Below are 22,263 nucleotides of genomic sequence, written 5' to 3' on the forward strand. Positions count from 1 at the left end.
ATGACAAATAAAAGCAAATGGACATTTTTAGTTATAACAACAGTTTTGTTTTCGTCTTTTTTGTTCGGAAAATGTGGTAAGTTTTCTTTTTTTTTAAATCTAACTAATTTTATCATTTAATATCATGTACCACTTTGTAATATCATGTGTCAATTTATCAGGCGGTCGGACAAAGTTAAGCATTTAACATTTGACCTGACACTGTAGCCTTAAAAATGTAGCAGAACCAAAATTAAAGCACTTAACGTGTAAAGAATTTAGATATAACATTTTGAAAGAAAATCGTTTTTTATTTATATTCTGATCAAAAATTTTGGTTTTAAATGAAAAAAAAAAAACTTATTACGATTATAAAGACATAAAATCCTTATTGATTGAAGGTATAAAAAGGGTTTTTACGAAAATGTCCGTCTTAAGTTGCTGATCTATCCATTTATTCGGTTCAAAGACAGCGCAACCCCAATATCTTGTAAGTTTTTAAAATTAAAAATACAACGTGTACGTTTACTTGAAGTCGAAGTTGAAGAACCCTAAAACCGAATTGTAATATCTAGCTATATTCTTTATTTATATTGTAAAACTTTGTATATCTTATTAAAGCTATCATCTACATAAAAGTACACTAAGCTTCATAAAAGTATGGAATGCATTTAAAAATATCTTATTAAAGCTATCATCTTTTTAAATGCATTCCATACTTTTATGTAATAGAATTTAGAAAAAAATGTTTAAACGTCTGACGAAAATAGCCCATAGATTTTTGTTGAATCTGCTAAAAAATTCAAGTAATATAATGAACATTATTTATCAAAAATTGAATAAGATTTCGGGGAAAAATATCTTAATAAATTAAATAGCTACACATATTTTCAGACCAGCCATGTGAAGCTCGAGATGTAGGCATAATAGGGCGATCGGTTGTATGTGTGTGCAACGCTACGTACTGCGACACCGTTACTCGTGATGCGCCTGCGCAGGGTACTTTCGTAGTTTACACTAGCAGCCGTGTAAGTTATTAGACATACTATTTAAAGTTTCTAATATTTAAAGCCTTTCTCTGCCCCGTGAGCCACATATGATTTAATGTTATTGTGTTGCTGTTTAGACAGTGAAGTTGTCAAAAGAATATAACATTCCTTAAATGAGGGTAAACGCCTTCTCTGTTCGTAGGAAAAAGTTTTAAGCTATTTCCACCATGATAAGCATCATACAAATTGGTTATACAAATCACATATTTTGACAGAATTCAATACGACACTCGCAGGTTTCCTTGCCGTTTTTGGTTGTAATTTATAGCCGAGCGAAATTAACATTAAACAAAAATTAAATGAAACATAAAAATAATTTTACTTGTAAGTATTTTACAATATCTACATAATACATATTGAATGTGTTTCGTCGGAATAGGGATGTTTTTTGTTAAAGGAATTTCTGTTGCGGTGCCCGGGCATCCTAAATATCCTTGTAGTAGGTAAATTATTTTTGGCAATTTATTACAGGCCGGTAAGAGATTCGAAAAAAGCTATGGCACTATAAGATTGAGTATAGGTGCTAAAGCTCCTGTGAGTGAAAATTATGATCGTTCAGGAAAAACACTGTGTGAGTATATCTTCTTGATATGACTATTATAGACTAGTTATGTATACAAACCAAGACAGAGTTGAACCGAGCTCTTATGAATCGATTTTAACCTATCAAATATTTAAAGCATTAATATTTATAAATACATTAAATTAAATGGCAGTAACTCTACGTATAAGTTACAATAGAAACAGACTTAAACTAATCAATTATTTAATCTAATTAAAAAAACAAAAATTGACATAATAGAAGTTTGACTTCACACTAATCAAAGACAATGAGATTTAGTTGTAAATATTTTTATTTATTTTTTACTAATTATTCCTAGTATTCATTATGGGCAAATGCCCAAATTTCCACTGAATTCATTTTCAATTTTCAAATGAAATCTTGTTGTATCGAATCACAATAATATGTTTATCAATCTTTGATTATCATATACATAGACATTAATACTTATTTTGATTCGTACGGTTTTAATCGTTGTTCCGTTTAAATTAAATTTTGTGCAGTCGCTGTTTACACTTTATGAATACTGGCAGAATAATATCAAAAAAGCATATTATATAGCATTGCCGATTACAAGCTAATACATTGAAATTAAGAAACATCAAAGAAAGCAAATGTCCTATATGTTTTAGCTGAGCTTTTCAACGAAGCATCATATAGAATTCTCAGCAATATTAGACATCAGAAGATAGAAGGCTTCGGCGGCTCAGTAACGGATGCCGCCTCTATCAACTGGCGTAAACTGTCTGATTCAACGCAAAGACGCTTTATTAAGTAAGTTCCAAATTTAGAAGCAGCAAGAGTCATGTATGATTTTGTTGTGTCGAAAAAATTGTAGTAGGTATAATAATGTTACACTTATCAAATATTCGTGCTTACCGAGTACGAATTCTTTACTTTTTCTGCGATAATATTTTTAAAGTTTAATAAATATATTTTTTTAATAGTAGGCGGACGAGTCACCACCCGTAGACAATGGTGCTTTAAGAAATATGAACAGAGCACTGGGGTTTGGCGGTAGAATATCTGATGAGTGGGTGGTACCTATCCAGATAGGTTTTCACAAGGCCCTACCACCAAGTATCGATAAGAATTATTAACTGAGTAATTCTCATGTATTGCGGATTTGGTTTATAACTCAATTGTCAATACTTGAATAAAAAATAAAGAGACACGGTGAGCATTATATCTGATAAAAACATACCGATTTCAGTTCGTATTTTGGTCGAGATGGCATAGAATACAATTTGATCCGCGTGCCAATAGGCGGCGCCGACTTCTCGACACACCCTTATACGTACAACGAGTACCCTTGGAATGACAAGGCTCTATCAAACTACTCTTTATCTAATGAAGATTACTTTTATAAGGTTCGTTAGTCATTATTATTTTGTGATAATAAACACATATGATATACAAAAATTATATAATTTTACTATTAGGTACTTAAAGGTACTTAATATAATCGAATTCAATTTATGTACATTCATAATTTTTTTATCTGTTAATTGTAAGTGTGCATTATTCCCGATCTCGTCCTTCTCTTGATACATAATCATTGTTTGGGAATCGCTGTAACCGACGACAAACAAGTAAAACAAAAGTTACAACAAAATAAAATGTATTTTTCAATGTAATTATTTCAGCTGCCTATGATTAAGCAAGCCCAAAAAACAGCGACGGCCGAGATCAAAGTGACAGCGAGCACGTGGTCGCCGCCGGTGTGGATGAAGACCAACGAAGCCATCACCGGCTTCGCACAACTCAAACGGGAATTCTATCAGACCTACGCTGATTATCACTTACGGTAAGAAGTACTAAAAATAACAAATCCACTATATATATAATTATTTAATTCCGGTCCAATTCGGCCACGCTAACCATTCTCCGTGGAAATTGAATCGAAAGTGTAATAGTATACAAGTGTACAAATACTGATGCACTTTTTTTTACTATCATATCCAAATAGACAGCAATGCGTTACGTCTGGAGAGCAACGGTAAGACCAAACTCAGCCATCATAAACTTATACATTTACTTGTTACGGGAACATAGTACTGCTACGTTCATAACTCCATAATTCGCCTGATGCTAAGAAACTATCTTCGTCCACAGACAGACACATTGTATGAAATAAATATCAGAATCAGGTGACATCTGACATATGACCTGTCATTTTTCATTCACGATTCAAACCAGAACACAGCCGTACATACTATGTATACTACTGATGTTAATCGGCACCATAAATGGATGGAGCACACCAGACGGGCCTGCTCGTATGATATACACTGGGTATACCCCACCCGGATTACATTTTGATTACTTCAGAATATACAAATTCGTATTTGTTCTCTAGTTTCATTGAAGAATACGATAAAGCAGAGGTAAAGATTTGGGCTCTTACGACTACAAATGAACCGATAAATGGAATCGTCCCCTTTGTGGATTTCAACTCTTTGGGATGGTTTCCAACAGACCTAGTGAGTATATGTGTACTATTCTTAAAAAGAAATGTAGCTTTAGCTTTTTTTAATAAAAGTGCCCAAAGGACCAAGCTACGCTCGGTTCGAATATAATTTATCATATGATTTTTTTTTAAGATACACGATTCGTTTATTTATATATGTACAGGCTGTTAATTTTTTTTTTAAATAGATATAAGTTATTTCGTCATCATAACTTTGATTGCCGAACGTTAATCTAAGAAAATTATTGGGTTTTCATATTATAAAAGGTTTAGTGAAACCGTCAATCGTTCGATATATTCTTGGCACATATTATTGTTTACAAATATTCTATGAACAGAACAGAAAAATGTTGCTGGCATTGATTTAATATTATATAATGTATATTATTACAGGGCATTTGGGTAGCAAATAATCTCGGTCCAACGATAAGAAACTCACGTTTTAATGACACCCTCATTCTAGCTGTCGACGATCAGCGTTATCTCATTGATATTTATTTGGGAGGGGTAAGTATATCCTCTTATGATTCTCTTTTTACACTTTCACGTCTTTTGTAATGCTTTTTGTTAATTTGGTATATATAAGTACAATTGTTATTATTGACGAACAAAATACCGTTACTATATCATTGAAATAACGGTGAGTTTTGGTTAGGGAACGATAGAAGTGGAATTGCCTAATTTGTGTATAATTTTTTTTTTTATTAAATCACTAGTTCATCTACACCTACATCTTCAAATAGTTACGTTATTATTCATTACTTATTAGCAGCGTTCTGATCCGTAGGAAACGATTTAATAGTATATAATTATATAATCATATATAATTATATTCAATAAAACAGAGAAACAGCACATAGACATATTATCATTTGTTTTACCATAGACTACACAAACGAATGAATGAAACACGCCCTTAATAGATTAATATTATAAAAAACAATTATCTTTTAGATGGCAAGAGCAGATCCTAAATCATTAGAATATATTGACGGCATCGCTGTACATTATTACGGAAACTTTATACCTGCGGGGATTCTCTCCAATATTCAACGTCGATACCCTGACAAGATACTTCTCGCGACAGAGGCTTGTGAAGGTAAATTAATTAACTTCTATGTCAGGCGTTACTTTTATACTATGTGGCCTGAATGGTGTTCCTGAATGTGATCGGAGCTTCGCTTAAATTTTACCTATAGGCAAGTAAAGTTGTCTTTGTCTCAATCTTATTGTCTTTGACGAGAACCTGTTATATTTGACAGTGCGCTAGAAGGTTAAGGGTTTCTACTCTATGGCAAATAAATATATATTAGCCAATATACGAGTTAATTGCAAAAAAAAAAAACATTTTCCTCTTTTTCTCTCTCTAACCATTGTTTACTTAAGATGGATGAGGTAAAGGTATCAACTCTTGTCTGCAGGTCCAATGCCATGGGATTTGATGAGGGTAAAAATAGGATCCTGGGAGCGCGCAGACAGATACACGCGTCACATTATAGATGTGAGATAGTTATATGTTAATACACTAATAATGTAGGTAGCTGTTAAGTACCTGTGATAATCAAAATTATTTTATTATTTTAGGATTTGAATAATTTCGTTGTCGGCTGGATAGACTGGAACCTTTGCTTGGATGAAAATGGTGGTCCGAACTGGGCTCACAACTACGTCGATGCACCAATTCTTGTCTACGGTGAAAGGGATGAGTTCATTAAACAACCTATGTTCTACGCTATGGGTCACTTCTCGAAGTTTATTCCGAGAGGATCCCAACGAGTTGAAGTGTTGCGTACATCTTTAGCGCACGTTAATAATGTTGCCTTTATAACGCCTCAGGGGAATATTGTAATGGTACTTCAAAATACGTAAGTATTTAATATAAAACAATATTATAAACAATTCGAAAGTTTTTATATACGGTATTGAATCCTAAATCTTTGAACACGCTGTTTCAAACATTCAAGATAATATTTTAATTTCAGGAATACCCATGAAGTGAAAGTTAATATCGCAACATCATTACTGAGATCTGTAGAAATCACAATGGAGCCAGAATCAATCAAAACTATTGAAATTAATAATAATTAATCTTATCAAATATAAAATAACGCCTATTTAAAAATAAAACTTATTATTTAATAAAAAAAATTAAAGTAACGAAAGTTTTATTCTATTTTATTAAGTAATTTACCCCATCTCACATATTTACAGGCACAATTCATTATCATTTTGTCTGTTTGATAGTGTTTTATGCAGCTCGTGGGTACCTACTACCCACGCATCAAACTACCGCTAAACATCACTACTTAGTATTGTTGTATTCCGGTTTGAAAGATGAAGATGAAACACCTGAGTTCCCAAAATTAGCGGCGCATTGGCGATGTAAGGCATGGTTAAAATATGTTCCAGCTCCGAAGTCTATCGGCGGTGCAGACCACCTACCATTGGGTGGACCATAAGCCCGTCCGCCAAACTATATATAAACTCCTTTTATAATGTAAACAGTTTTTATTCATAAGGTTGAATACGAAAAAATTCAATCCATTTCTAACATTATAGCTGTTAGTAGTACCAACTGGACTGGTTTGTCAGTAGAGCTAATTTATTTAATAACATTAGGTCAGTGGAATTATACAGCATTTAAAATAACTATTAAGCGGTGTAGCTGTACAGTAACAGACAACCTTCTTTTTGTCTTCTTTCAACGACCTAACACGACATAGTATACACCAAATTTTTCGTCACTTTAATTTAACTATGAATATTCATTTCAAATTGTTTGTCTTTTTTTTCATTTTTGTACCTATCTAATTATACGAGACAATCAGTTAAACAAACCCTATACGTGAGACGATCAGGCGGCCCTGAACCGGGCAGAGTTCGTTGGATGATCGATTTTATTACACAAATGTAGAACATGCTACATCTCTAGAAACTTCAAATTCTAAACGTCATCGTGCCTACGATAGATTATATAACTTCAAAATTTAGAACAAACTTGCACATGATTATTCTGGCACACGTGACATTGGTAGAATATTTTGCGCACAACCAGCGCAGATACACGTGGTGACCCATGTAAGAAAAGAAAAAGTGCTTGGTATTTGAAGTGGCCTCCAAATTACGGCACGAAAAATGACGAAAATAGTGTCATCCTTTCTAATTAAATGTAATTATTTCTTTAAAATGACCATTAAATTGAGGATTATAATAAGTGTGGTTACTGTTTTTAACTTTATATTTGTTCATTGTTGGGATATTGTTTCTATTTTTTGTTAGTAAGATAAGATTAGATAAGTACACTTACAAGCTACACAAATAAGGCTCTTTCAATTTATATGCTACTAATTTTAGTGTGTTAATAATAAAAATAAATATGGAATAACCTGTTATAGTTTTGACAGACAGAAAAAAAGCTCAGGTCCCAGCTTTGATATAATTAGCTATATTTCACAACATATAGGTAAATACTTACTATACATATAATTTATTTGATTCTCAAAGTATTATTCAAATTGAATACAAATTGTATATAAGTTATCAACCTTTATTTACAATTACAGAACTAATATAGATCAATCTAATTCAAAACAACAATATCATTTACTTAAGAAAAATAATGGAGGATATACTAGTGTTCAGTCAACAAACTCATTTTATTTAACGGCCACACTCTACAGACTACTCTACCACGTATTAAACCCTGTGGAACTGGACCATACATTCTCGAATCTTTAGAATTATCCGAATTGTCACCTTCTAACCAGACATGTCCTCTCGGGACCACTTGACTCCCTCTAGGAAAATAACCCTTCACTTTATCACCAGGCAAGCCTGTTATTCTTTTACAAATGTTCTGTTTCGGATCTGTGGGACACTTAGCTGTGATTATGTCTCCACGTCGTAACCGTTGCAGTCTTGGTGTTATATGTTCAGTAAAAAGAATATTATTCGTTTCTAAGGTAGGCTCCATGGATGGACCAGTACACTGTAATTACAAAAACATTACGATAAATAAAAACTTCATTTAGGCATTTTTATTTTATGACTTTAGCTATTTAATTAACATTTAATTTATAACTAATTAATCTTTACTCACATAGTTGTATTATGGAACTATTTATATTACGTAACAAAGTAATAAAACTTATTTTTAGTCTATTTTTTGTTAGATTACATTAAAAAACAGTGACTAGACTCACCAATACAAAATCACCCACATATTCTATGATGCAATGAGTAATGCAGGCTGTCTGTAATACATAACCTATTACAGCTGAAGCTTTACCTAAGTACGGTCTAAAACTCATATTTATGTATAAAGGTTAACGTAATTATTTAAATTTTCATTGGCATTGATTTTTCTAAGACTAGTCTCGAAACAAAACTTTTTTGTAAAAATATTTCTACCATGGGTAATTTGAAAAAGTCATCATTTACATTGTTAATTTTAGTTTTGCTAGTTGAATTTTTTTCTTACAGAAGAATGAGTATATTTTCGGAATATTATGATTTTAGCAAAATACAACATTAGCCATCAGACATCACTCATACAGCTGGTGAGTGGGTTACCAGTGAGTGACAGATATTTGACATTTAGGTTTTACCTTATCGCTGAAAAAATATGTGACAGCTAAGCTTTTTTGTGTTTAATAATGAACTTTTTTTTAAAAAGCAATGAATGCTCTTTACACAGCCACCATTTTTTTTAATTCTCATAATATTATAAGGCATTATCATTAGTAACCAATGCATTAGAGCATTACCATTTCTATTTTGGAGATTCAAACTCAAATCGAAGATACTAATTAAATAATAATGTAAGATATCAAAGGAGACTAGCTAACGATCATATACCTGACCAAACAATATACAATAAATTTCAAGCCTGTCAGATAAAGCGATAGTGTGTAAAAAAAAACATGTAATCTGGAAAATCGGAAACCATCTTCTTAGATTTAATAAACAAATATTTGCTGCTTTATTTTATATTTATTCGTAAATCAAAATATCCCAAAAAAATTGCTGTGGCATTTTTAAAAGGCGTGCCTGTACGACCAATAAGTTTGGTTAACTTTTTAGATAAAAGAGAACTAAAGAGTTACTCCAAATCTGACCACCATCAACATCGCCATAGCAAGGATGTGACAAGAAACACATTTTCCGCCGTTTGAAACGAGATCCCAGCTGTGATTTCACGACATATGTGATGACCGCACATGGACCAAATAATGACAACTGCCTTTTTACTATAAACAGTATAAAGTAGTTCTGAAATATACTTACCACTAAACACTTAAAATTATAAACTGAAATAGGTAATCAAACGAAGTGATGTTTCTTTAAAATCATAACAACATTGACATGCTTATAAAGAGCATTTAAAAAAATGGTTTTATATTTTATTTATCAAATGAGAAATTTTATAGAAGACGAAATAAAACTAATAAAATAGATTGAAATTATAAAACAACAGAAAAATAAAATAGTATAATTAAATAAGAAGGCATAATTATTAATTCCAACTCTCCAGGTGATGAATAATATGTCATCATTTAGGGAGCTAAAGTACAAGTATTCGATTGTATTATATGTCCTTCATTCGGTCCGTGCTCCGCTCCTCTCCAATCTCCATTCTCCATGCACTATTTGAGTTTGACAGTTATATTCAGACGGACCATCGTTTAGGCACCGATTGATCTCAAACGAGAGTGGAATTTTAAAATTCTTATTAAAACAAAGAAGTGAATTAATATTCATCCTTGCCAATGAGAAAAACGATTCAGTGTGGTTGTAGTTACAAATTGAATACTTGTTAAATTCTTGTATCACGATTTCTTAGCCTATACGTGAAGTCTTTTCTTATATTGTTTTACGGTAAATATCACCAAAGTACACGAAAAGAAGGGATTTGTTTTGAAATCGTACACGGGAATTAAATGTTTATCATTTTTTTAATATCACGGGTGTTCTATGTTCTGCTTAGATGTTGCGTTGAATCGATATTGAATTGAGATACATATTGTTGTCAAATGAGTACGCATATTTTGTGAATCTATTGCCACCCAAAAACCTAATGGGTTCGACTTTCTGATATTGAACATCCACTTTCGGCAGTCGATTTAAATAAGGTGAGTGAACTATGTCACGTGGATATTATTTAATTCACTATATGTGTGACAGTAAATATAACATCAACGAAGTCTACCCTAAGAGTTTCGAATTTGTAAAAATTATCATAATTTTATCAGCATATAATGTTGTATTTACTGTATATGGCAACATGATATAATTTCACTCCTATTTCAGCATGAGAGCAGATGTTGTGTGACTAAAAACACGATTATATTATACTTAAAGTCTATACTACTAGAAAATGTTTTAGTCATATATATTTTACAAATAAATCTAGACATACAAATTCATCTTAGTCATGATTTTTTATTTGATCATAAATAATAAAGTATAATAATGACTAACTGTAAAAATGTATAGTAAAGGTTATTGATCATTAGTTCAAATAAATAATTAGCTACCCCTTTTTTGAGATCTGTAGAGTCAGATATTTAAGGTATTTTGTAGTAATATTTAGTTTAATATTACAATAAAAAAGATAACAACATCTTTACTGGTTTGTTTCTGTAATTAAAATCATTATTATAAATATAGCACATTAAACTTAGTAACTATCAAAGTAAACAACTTTGAAAATAGACTTTCTTAAATATATAATTTAATAAACAATGAATTACTTATTCTAAATTAACATCAATTAAAAATTTGTTTTGTATAAAATATTTATGTTTATAAATATTAGTGTATTTTTGCATGATACAAAACGCATTCATACAAATTGAACATCATTATAGTGATCGCTTAGTGATTTTGCAAATATCATGGTCTCGCAATGAGTCAAGTTATTAATATGTTTAGTTGTAAAACTGATTATATTTTTGATTTTTAGCAAAAAAATGGGCAAGTTTTCTGGGAAGAAATGTCGGCTGCTGTCTATGTTATGGCTGACAGGCACATTCTTTGTTGTGGAATTGATAGTCGGCTATGTGACCAATTCTATGGCACTCGTAGCCGACTCCTTCCATATGTTGAGTGATGTTGCCGCTCTTGTTATTGCATTCTTATCAGTTAAGGTATGCTATCATTACTTATATCATTTTATCATACATAATTTAATGCTCTTATTAAATCATTGCTTTAAGGTTAATAAAATGTTGTCAAGGTGAATCGCTGCACTGACAATAAAGTACTTAACACTTTGAGAGACAGTTGACTAGACACAATAGCAAGTATAGCCGTCTATGCCACAAAGTGACAACCCATGTCTTTCAGAATATTAAGTTTTTTTTATCATTATTCTATTAATAAAAAGATTCAATTCAATTCAATTCTTAGTTTAATGGAATAAAAAGATAACAGTTTAAATATTTTATATATATATATATATATATATATATAAATTCATTATTTTTTATTACCAAATATATTCCATATGATACTGTGTGTGTTCTTTTACACTTAACTAATAACTTGTAGTATTAAAGTGCCATATCGGAATATATATATTTTTTGAAGTTATATAGGACCAAGCCAATGTGCTATCTGATGTTGAGTGGTCACCACTGCCCATAGACATTAGCACCATAAGAAACATTAATCATTCCTCTTATAAACGATGCACCACCAGCATTAGGAACTAATATCTTATGTTCCATATGCCTGTCATTACATTGGTCCTATAGTTAAAATTGGAATGCAGCAATACTAAGTACCGCTATTTGGCAGTAGAATATATAAAGAGTGGTTGTACCTATCTAGAAGCACTCGCACAAAATCTTAAAGCCAAGTAAATTGTAGAAAAAAATATATTTTATATTATATAATAACTATAAATGTAACATTATAATATGTTTGTAAATATCTTAGCGATTTATTTAGTTAGATAAATACGTAATATATTAATAATTTTCGGATGAATATTATAAAATATCAGACTGACAATAGTGGGATATTAAAAGATACATCAAATTCAATTATTTGAAAATCGTATGATGTCATTTTACTATAAGGTCATAGGAAATAGTTTTGTATTACCGCAACATACTATCATGACTCAACATAGTAAAACGTCCGCGTTGTATGTTTTGAGGGGATTTTCCTATGCATTCAACACTTCCTTTACAACTAATTTGCGTTATATAAATAAATAAAACATTCAAAATTAAACTGTACTTAAAGTGAAATTGTTTTTATTGATAGTTAATCCTATTGTGTATTGATAGGAACACCCTAAAGAGGTTTGCGTATAAACATAAATTATATAAAGTTGCGAATCGATTCGATTATTTATATAAAAACGTATACGAGATGAACAAACATTCATATATATGTAGTTTAGACATTTACTATAATTATGATTCAATTTATAAACAGGGAATGAAAATGACTAAAATGACTGATTGTATTTCGATTTTATAATTTACTAGCTGTGCCCGCGACTTCGTTCGCGTAGTTGTCGGAAACACTATCATGATTATCGTTTGATTGCTCACGTTGGTTTTTGTTATTATAATCGTCAATAAGATTTAATAATATGTTTTACAGTACTTCAGCGTAGATTATATTTTTAGTTTTTTTTTCTTGTGGTAGAAGAACATACTGATTTTGCCCGCAACCCGATCTTGACAACGCGACATATAGTTGGCCGTGTGAAAAGCAGTCTTGACGTAAATAGATTCCTACGTGTTTAAATGTTTGGCCCTGTGATTTATTAATGGTTACGGCAAAAGATAACTTAATGGGAAATTGAATTCTTTTAAAATTAAAAGGTAAATCATTCGGAATCATTGGGATGCGAGGTATAAGCACTGTTTGACCAACTGCCGGACCATTCAAAACTGTTGCAACGATCACGTTATTGCGAAGGAATTTTACTTGAAGGCGGGAAAATTATCGCAGCACCTATTTTTAACTTCAGGGAATGTGGTGGAAGGCCGCTCGGGTTTAAAGAATTGAGAAACTCTTGTGGGTAATGGCTGCATCTTCTTGATCCATTACATTATCAATAGATGTGTAGGTAGTTATATCGCCTGGAAGTTTGGTTAAAATTAGGTCGTTAATTTCGTCAACGCTACTATTTCTCGCCGCCAATATTGCCCTTTGACACATCCATTGGTAATCTTTATTTTCTATTTCGACGATATTAGGGTAAACTTTTGATATTAAATCCTCTATGCTAGTCACTTTTTCTCCTAAATCGCGATCAATTTCAATTTTATTTTCAGAATGAGGTACTTTTCCATCTCCTATTAAAAGTAACTTTGAAGGAAAATTTGTACTTCCTCCCCCCAAATGTGCTCTCATATTCGTAGATAGTTTTAAGGTATGGACAAATTTCCATAACGGTGAACTTTTAAGGCAAGACCTTACAATGTCTGCTCTAGTTCCTCTTAAAATTACCGGTAAAGTTTGTCGAAAATCCCCAGAAAACATAATGGTAATCCCACCCATAATTTTATCACAACTTCTAATATCTCTGAGAGTTCTATCTAGAGCCTCTACATGAGCTCTATGGATCATGGTACATTCGTCCCAGATAATTAAAGAAACGTCTTGTAAAACTTTACCCAGAGGGCCATTTTTGCGAATAGAGCACACGCTATCTTTTTGTAAAGAAACAGTTAGAGGCAGTTTAAAAGTGGAATGAGCTGTGCGTCCACCTGCTAATAAAGTTGCCGCAATTCCTGACGACGCAACTGCCAAGGCTATTTTTCCCTGAGACCTTACTTTTGCTAATATGAAATTAGTAATAAAAGGCTTTCCAGTTCCACCTGGAGCATCCAAAAAAAATATTTTTCCTTCGTTAAAACGAATACTGCACATAACACGATTGTACGCCGTCACCTGGTCATTAACTAATTTTGGTTCATTTTCAGTAATATACTCATTTAATTCATTTACATCATACGGCTTCCGTAGTGCTACTTCTAAAGGATCTAAATTATTATGTGAATTATTCCTTTTTGATGCAGGAAGCCCAAAATCAGTCAATGATTTATCTGAAATTTCATGAATTTTATCTTCAATTAAGATAAGTCTATCATTGTATACGTTATCAGTATAGGTTAATGTTATATCCTGATTTTCATTACGCATTCTGTTTAATATATCTTCACATAAATCATTGCGAAATTTATTCCATAACTATAAGGGGTAAGATGGCTGGCAAAATATAAGGATGATTTGATTCCCGTTGTCGATTCACCGAAGTTCGGAAATTTTGTAAGGCTAACCTCTGTGAACGTTCAACGCTCGATTCCCTAGCACGATGTTGTTCACTGACCGTTCTTTGATTAGCTAACCTCTGCGTATTGTCTTCAGTTGTTTCATTGCTACGCAAAAGCCGCAGACGCTTTGCATTAGCAGTCTGCCGAGAAAGGTTAGTTCTTTTTCTAGGCATTATAGTGACGAAAAAGATAAAAAAAATGTAGGTATTAAATTTAAACCAAAACGTATCTTGTAATCAATAAAAACAAACATATGGTAAATAATTAAGTACCCGATAATATAATGAAATCTGTATTGAAAAAAAAAAGTATTATAAAGGTTATTTAATTTTTTTTTTTATTTCGATATTTTATCGTAATAAAAAAACCATATATGTTTTAATAAACAAAAACCTAACCAAATCAGAATAATTATGCAGATGACAACCACTTCTAATAAACAAAAATTTTGACAAAAAAAAAAACCGACTTCAAAAGAGAAAAAAAATAATATGCTCTAAAAAGTAAAAAATAATTGCTTATTATTCTACAACTTAATAATCAAGTAACTTATTCTACTTACCAATATGTAGGTACGTTCTGTGTTTCCACGCAGGGAGATAAGTATGTACCTACCCACTTTAAATCTAACTTAACACAAACCTATGAATAACAAACAATGATTACAATATTTTTTAGATTTAAACTATGTAAAATGAAATTAAAAATATTTAGACTATTTAAAAGTCAGCAAAGTTATTACGATAATATATTATAGATAAAATTATTGTCCTTTATAATAAAAAAAGGATCATTAAAATTGGTTGGCACAATTTTGAGTTATTCACCTATTTATCGCGCACATACATAATGCACATTTAAGACTTATATCGTTTTCATAGGGATACCATCATCGTAACAGGATAAAATTAAAATGGGACCCCACGGGAAGCACTACCTTTCAAACAAAAAAAAATTATCAAAATCCAGTGAAAAGTTATGAGGTAACAAACATATAAAAAACAAAAAAATACAGACGAATTGATAACCTCCTCCTTTTTGAAGTCGGTTGAAAACAAACAATATTAACTTAAACGTAATAAGATAAACAAACCGAACAATAAGAAGTTTAGATTGTTTCTCCTTTGGTGTTATTATTCCATAAGGTGATTATAGTACAACCGTGTTGAATATGCTTGAACGTAATAGAATTTACTTGAAATATTGAACTACTAATTTATTTGTGTAGTCATTTTAATCGATATTCACCTATTTGCTTATTTGCATAATTTATTTTCTCAGTGATGATTAATCTGCATCGGTGAAAGTATCGCTCGCCATTTTGAACTTTTTTACGTGTGTAATGTAATTTTTATACCTTATTTATACCGTGAAACGTTTGAATTGTTTACTTGCAAAGTACGAAGGAATGTTCATTGAAATTTTATCTTATATCGTAAGTTAAAACTACAGCAGATTATGATTTAAATGTAATCGATTTTAAACGATAAAAAATAATGAGCAAATAAGCTGATAACAAAACCTAATTTTGATAAATAATTTAACTATTAAGAATGTTAATTTTTTTAAGTCGTTATGTGCATTGCTACTTCGCAGAACTACACCCGCGGGTGAGAGTGGCGAGCGCGGCGGCGGGGCTGACCCGCCTCCCCCTCAGCCGCCGCCGCGCCCCGCCTGCTAGCACACTCTTAACAAATAGACATATAGTGTCACGGACTTTTTTTTTATTATTAAAAGAGGAATATATCTTTCATACACATTTTTTGAGTAACTTAAAACGTTTATGTTGCGCACGCATCGAAAGTCCATAAATGTGAATAATTTTCCCCGTTTTTGCAACATTTCTCACTGTCGCTGCGCTCCTATTGGTCGCAGCGTAATGTTATATAGCCTAAAGCCTTCCTCTATAAATGGACTATTCAACAAAAAAAGAATTTTTCAAATCGGACCAGTAGTTCCTGAGATTAGCGCGTTTAAACAAACAAACAAACAAACTCTTCCGCTTTATATATTAGTATAGATATGTAACTAATTGTCGCCTGCAGCTTCGCTCACCTTATAGAGGTTTGTCGTTAAGTGTTTGGCATAAAAAAGTAGCCTACGGCCTTCCTTAGAGTCAAAGCTTGCTTGATACCAAATTTTATCAATTTAGGTTCAGTGGTTTGGCCGCTAAAGAGCATGTTTGTTGCTGTCAGATATACTTTTGCATTTATAATATTCTTATAAATATTTTTTTAGACTATGAAAACATTGATATTCAAACCTATTTGTGGTTCGTGGTTCTGCGTGGGCTTAGAGTTGACACCAATAGCGGACAATGCTCGAATTTTACGTGTTTTGTTTATGTTTTTGAGGCATAAGATAATAATACTTTCGGATTCATAACTACGAATATATTGCAGTGCAACGTATAGAGGAGCTATTTAATTATTTATTAATCTATTAATCAATTTGTTCCGTAAACTTAAACGTAGAAGTGTAAATAATTTATCATAGTTCGCTTGCTCTTATCAAACTTATTGGTGGTCGGCGTAGTGCAATGCACAGACAAATTTGCCGAGTTTTAAGTCTTGGGAATTCTTTTGCTATTGGGGCAGTACCTACCACATAAACATACCTATGTTATCTCTTGTCACATCTGCAGATTGATATGGCGAGATCTGTAGTATGAAAAGTAAATAATACAATTAGCTACGTAATTTTTTAACACTTTGTTCTGTGTTTACTTGGCGGCAAGGCTTGGCAAACTCGTCTGCATAGGTACTACCTACTCATCAGATATTCTACCCCCAATCAAAAATACTTAGTATTGTCGTGTTCTAGTTTGAAGGGTGAGTGAGCCAATGTAACAGGTACAGGGGACATAACGTCTTAGTTCCCAAGGTTCTTGATTGTATTGAATGGTGTAAAGAATGGTTAATATTTCTAACAGCACCAAAATGTCTATGGGCGGTGGCGGGAACTTAACATCAGGTGGCCCATTTGTCTGTACACCTACATACAACATATTAAAAAAAATCTCAAATGTTACTAGATTTTTGGACGACAGTTTCTCTTTCACGCCGAAACAACAAGTTACTTAGATACAGGCTTACAAATATTTACAACATTAATATTTTAATTAATTGTACTTTATTGAATTAAATAATTAATCAAGCTACAGCTTTGGGACATACAGTTGTGCATAAAAACGATTTGCATTTTGTACGACGTACACGCGTATGTTTTTTTTATAATTGTCTCTATAGTGTCATACAAAAATGATATGTAAATATGTATTAACTAGTTGTCGACTGCGACGTCATTTTAGAGATTTATTGTCGTTCCTTGGAGTTCAAGCTTGCTTTGTCAATTTCGGTTCAGTGGTTTGCCAGTGAACAAGCAGCAGATAGTGTTACTTTCCCATTTAAAATATTAGTATAGTAAAGTAATACATCCTTGTGGTACTCCTTGCATATCTGCGTAGTTATCACCCAGTTATCACTTATTATAGCGGTTAACAACAATACTTTTATTGATGTGTTCCGGCTCGAAGGGTGAATGAGCCAGTGTCATTACAAAAGATAAGATCTCAGATCCTATGGTTTGCAGCGCGTTGATCTGCGTCAGTGCATTCGTTTGCCTGAAATTTAGATAGATTGATATGTATCTCGGGATTAATAATTAATGTATTTACTCAGAGATAAAAATCAGTGATAAAGTAAGCAGAGGCTATTCAATTGCAAGTCATGTTAACTAATTCTTGCTTGCAGTCATGTTTCTTTAATTTAAGTTTTTCATACAAGTCGAATTCTTGGTTCTATCTTTTATATTGTAGTAGAACTCTTTACTTTCTCTATCAATATGTAAGTGTGATCCTTCTGTATAAGCTGGTTTTACGACAGTTTTTCTTATACAAATCTCATCGGACGATAAAAAATTAACAAACAAGATCTTTGTAATATTATTGCGATGATAGTAACTTTCAATATTTACATATTAGAGCCGTACGTAACTTCACCGCTGGTCATTCTCGATTTTTTCCCACGAAATCTGAATCGCAGGATATAGAATTTAACCTCAAGGGCATTACTAATACGTTGAATATTCGCAAAGCTCTTATACTCAGTATTGTACGTTGATTTAAAGAGTGAATCATAGCTGACATCAGATGAATTATTATAAAGGACGACATGAACTCGCAACTTAGTTAAAACAAATTACATATCTCTTTTAACCCCACACATGAGAAAGAGATAGTTATATCTTTGGTCATGCCAAATTTTGACTCATCGGTCGATAACATTCGATAATGTAAAAGGCGACCAAAAGCGAATGTCTGTTGAATTAAGTGTTCAGTGTTTAGGTAAAGTGAAGTTTAATTCCGCTACATCACAATTACCAAAAATTAGCTGATAGAATTTCTATGACTTGAGATAATTTCTTCCTTTCAAACGCTTTCTAGGGAGACAACATTTATGCTAAGCAAATTTTCTCGATGACGGCAAATACTTTTAAATTTGTACATTCAATTTTAATATTTGTAAAAACCAGCATAACTTTATTTAGTTTATAATTTTTTGTTAATATAAAATTACTGTTCCTTCCTATAGATGTCACCAAAGAAATGGTCAAAGAATACATTCGGATGGGCACGGGCGGAAGTTCTGGGAGCGTTAGTGAATGCGGTATTCCTCGTGGCGTTATGCTTCAGTATAACAGTGGAGGCCGTGCAGAGGTTCATCAAGATAGAGACGATACACAACGCGAAGTTGCTGGTGGCCGTCGGAACCCTCGGATTGATACTGAACATCGTTGGATTGTTTTTATTCCATGGTGAGTTTTATCTAAAAAAATTTTTTTCGGCCAAGTAGATAACTGTTTTGGTCACAGATCCCGAGGTCCTAGTTTTAAATAACAGGAAAGGTGATAGCTGTCGAAACAATTCTCGTTAACAGCCGGGTGTCTGGAAATTGCTTCGGAAAGCAGATCATATGCATTGGTCCTGCGCCTTAACTTTTTACGTTCGTGTCGAATGCCGTCTCTCAGTTTATGAGAGCGAGGTAATAGATAATTATAAATTAACATAAACATAACATAATCAGCCTGTAAATTTCCCACTGCTGGGCTAAGGCCTCCTCTCCCGTTGAGGAGAAGGTATGGAGCATATTCCACCACGCTGCTCCAATGCGGGTAGGTGGAATACACATGTGGCAGAATTTCGTTGAAATTAGACACATGTAGGTTTCCTCACGATGTTTTTCTTCACCGCCGAGCACGAGATGAATTTATAAACACAAATTAAGCACATGAAAACTCAGTGGTGCCTGCCTGGGTTTGAACCCGAAATCATCGGTTAAGATGCACGCGTTTTAACCACTGGGCCATCTCGGCTCATTATATTTACTTGAATACATTATAAATTACTTGAGCATATTTCTCGCGCAAATGACTAATCACCCTTAAGAATGGGCGCCCAAGTCAAATCCGTCAGGTACCTTCGTTACTTCTTTCTTTGATTTAGTGTCCAACTTTAACTATATATATTAGATAATGTGGTCCCGGCTTGGAGCCCTGATTAAAGACAATCCAATTATTGATACTTGTAACCAGCCGGTTGGTAGCTTACTTTAAATAGTTTGTTAAATGACGATTCGAAAGCGCTTCTAAAAGTCTACTTGAATAAAGTATATTTTGATAGATTGATTGATTGATAAAAGTTAGATTTTATTTGGCGAACATTATGATCATGGCTAAATTTCAGCTCAAGCGGTTAGGTAGAACTAGTCAAGGAATATTTGTAAGACGTAACTCATAGATTTGATACTAACAGGTGAAGTAAAATAAAAGCATTTAATGAAATAAAATCGATGTTTTTATTTTTAATTCCGTGTGGGTGCTCAGTCCACTCGTATACGTAGATCTACATTCATACAATGCTATCTCTGCTATTTTAATCTTTGAGGACGCCAGTTGTAGTAATGTTTATAAAATTATGTATACCTTTTTATACGGCGCTTTCACAGTTAGCTTCAAAATTTGACTAAGCGGAATATAATTGCAACGTAATTCCTTTGTGTGATTCTGTAAGATTTCGAGGCGTGTCGAAATGTTGTACCTTTGTTCCTACGACGGATTTTAATTTTAAGTCCAAAGCAAAATTCTATATTGCTCATAATTCCTTATTGGTCAAAATTGATCATCACTAAATAGTATAAAACAAAATTCCCGCTGTCTGTCTTTCTTTTTGATAAAATTACACTTTCCTTTATTATCTGACTTCAAATAAGAAAGAGATTATGTTGTGCACTTTATTGATTTTTTTTATTGAATTGGGATACCAATTACCACCTTCGAGGGTATTAGCTATGTGTTAAGTCACACATACATAGGCGATAAATGACGCGCATCCTTAATAGACAAACATACTTATTTTCTTTCAGTTACGCACACATCGACACCATATCAGTACACTGTGCAAAGTTTATTGTCTTTTGTTAAACTCGTGCCTTGGTATCAAAGCTCAAACAAAAATTCCTAATCTCGTGGTTTTAATTTTAAAAAATTCAAACGCTTATTATTCTTATATAAAACCTTTTTGTATTTATCAAAAAAAGAATCTCTATTTATATTAATAAGATATTTTTTAAAACAATCTTATAGATACAAAATTTCGTGTCTGTGATTTTGACCTTTGAAGATCTCCTCATCCAAGTCCCTTCTGGGGTCAAACCTGGGTGTAGAATCAAGTATTGCTTACCATAAAGATGTTTTGTCATAAGAACTAATATCTGGAATTTCAAGTAGCATGCGTGGAAATGGTTCAAATTCAGCTTACTAGATTTGACCAAAACAAACTAACAAACATTGCCAGGTAAAAAAAAAAAAAAGATTGTAAACAAACACTATAATTAAAAACACGATTGCACTGTCAAAAAAGTTATTTTGTGGTCATGTTGAATTTTTTAGAACAGAAATTTTTAAGCAACTTAGTTTTGTCCGTCCGTGTTAGGGGAGGCGTCTGTGGGTATAAAAAAGTAAGCTATGTCGTGCCTTGCGTTTAAAGCTTCATAACAAATTTCAGTTGTTTATCCTTGAAATCATAACAGACAGACAAAGTAAATTTTGCATTTAAAATATTAGTATAGATGTCTTTGGGGATGTTATCGCACATTCAGGACACCCTCTACATCTAAATCTATTCCGGTATCTTATATATTATATAAAAAGCTAAAACCGATTTTTTCCCAGTGATTATGGGCGATAGCTGCACATAAAAAATTGGTTATGATCTCATTTTGAAGAGATCCAACCGGAGAGGTACAGATATAGAGGATTCTTGATTGCAATTTACTAAATTGTTACAATTTAGAGAGCGGATAAAAGTTACTGGCCGGTCAGAGTATAAGAAAAAAAATGAAATACGTAAACAAAATTATAGGAAATTGTTATCGACAAACTTCTATTCTAAATTAACTTAAATCAAAATAAAACCTGTCATAGGTTTCGAAATTCCTAAAAATCTTTTGGATAAGTTGGCGACCCACTGGTCCCTATATAAGTTAATGTATTAAAAAAAACTCACATACATACCCGGAAAACATTACACTATTTTTTGTGCAGTCGTATACTAAAACAATGTAAATTTTTTTTTTTCTCGTGATGCCTAGTTTTATCTGTATTGTGTAACCGATATTAATTATTGTTTGGGTGTCTAAATATGGAGGCGATTGTATCTTCGAACGTTATCATAACAACAATAAAGGAAATTAGTTCAGCCGGTTAATGATTTATTATTTACGCGCTGAAATCATTTCGTTTATCGTTATCGTTTGTATGTTTGCGCAAACTTATGCGTCTATTATATTTAACGATGTAATATATTGATTTTATAGACCATTATATAAGGTTTGTACATAACCG

General features: G+C 32.4%; 3 protein-coding genes across 3 annotated transcripts in view; 2 read left to right on the top strand and 1 right to left on the bottom strand.

Moving 5' to 3' along the window:
- On the top strand, positions 1-6,176 carry LOC113397380 (lysosomal acid glucosylceramidase-like). The gene is made up of 12 exons (XM_026635697.2): positions 1-76; positions 874-1,007; positions 1,500-1,599; positions 2,223-2,364; positions 2,804-2,960; positions 3,237-3,397; positions 3,950-4,073; positions 4,454-4,567; positions 5,015-5,159; positions 5,482-5,561; positions 5,645-5,925; positions 6,043-6,176. The coding sequence occupies exons 1-12, from the start codon at positions 1-3 to the stop codon at positions 6,146-6,148; spliced, it is 1,620 nt and encodes a 539-aa protein (XP_026491482.2). The 3' UTR covers positions 6,149-6,176.
- A 1,410-nt stretch (positions 6,177-7,586) lies between these two features.
- LOC113397304 (mitochondrial inner membrane protease subunit 1) lies at positions 7,587-8,643 on the bottom strand. The gene is made up of 2 exons (XM_026635597.2): positions 8,263-8,643; positions 7,587-8,048 (listed from the first exon to the last, which is right to left on the bottom strand). Exons 1-2 carry the CDS (start codon positions 8,368-8,370, stop codon positions 7,692-7,694), a joined length of 465 nt encoding a protein of 154 aa, XP_026491382.1. The 5' UTR covers positions 8,371-8,643; the 3' UTR covers positions 7,587-7,691.
- Positions 8,644-11,030: 2,387 nt separating this feature from the next.
- The window catches only part of LOC113397292 (uncharacterized), a 40,912-nt gene continuing 29,679 nt past the window's right edge, over positions 11,031-22,263 (top strand). Inside the window, exons 1-2 of the mRNA XM_026635582.2 lie at positions 11,031-11,208; positions 18,954-19,176. Coding sequence (XP_026491367.1) covers positions 11,032-11,208; positions 18,954-19,176 — 400 coding nt within the window. The 5' untranslated portion in view covers position 11,031. The remainder of the gene's footprint in view (positions 11,209-18,953; positions 19,177-22,263) is intronic.

This window comes from Vanessa tameamea, chromosome 3, assembly GCF_037043105.1.
Source record: "Vanessa tameamea isolate UH-Manoa-2023 chromosome 3, ilVanTame1 primary haplotype, whole genome shotgun sequence".
Taxonomy (NCBI): Eukaryota; Metazoa; Arthropoda; class Insecta; order Lepidoptera; family Nymphalidae; genus Vanessa; species Vanessa tameamea.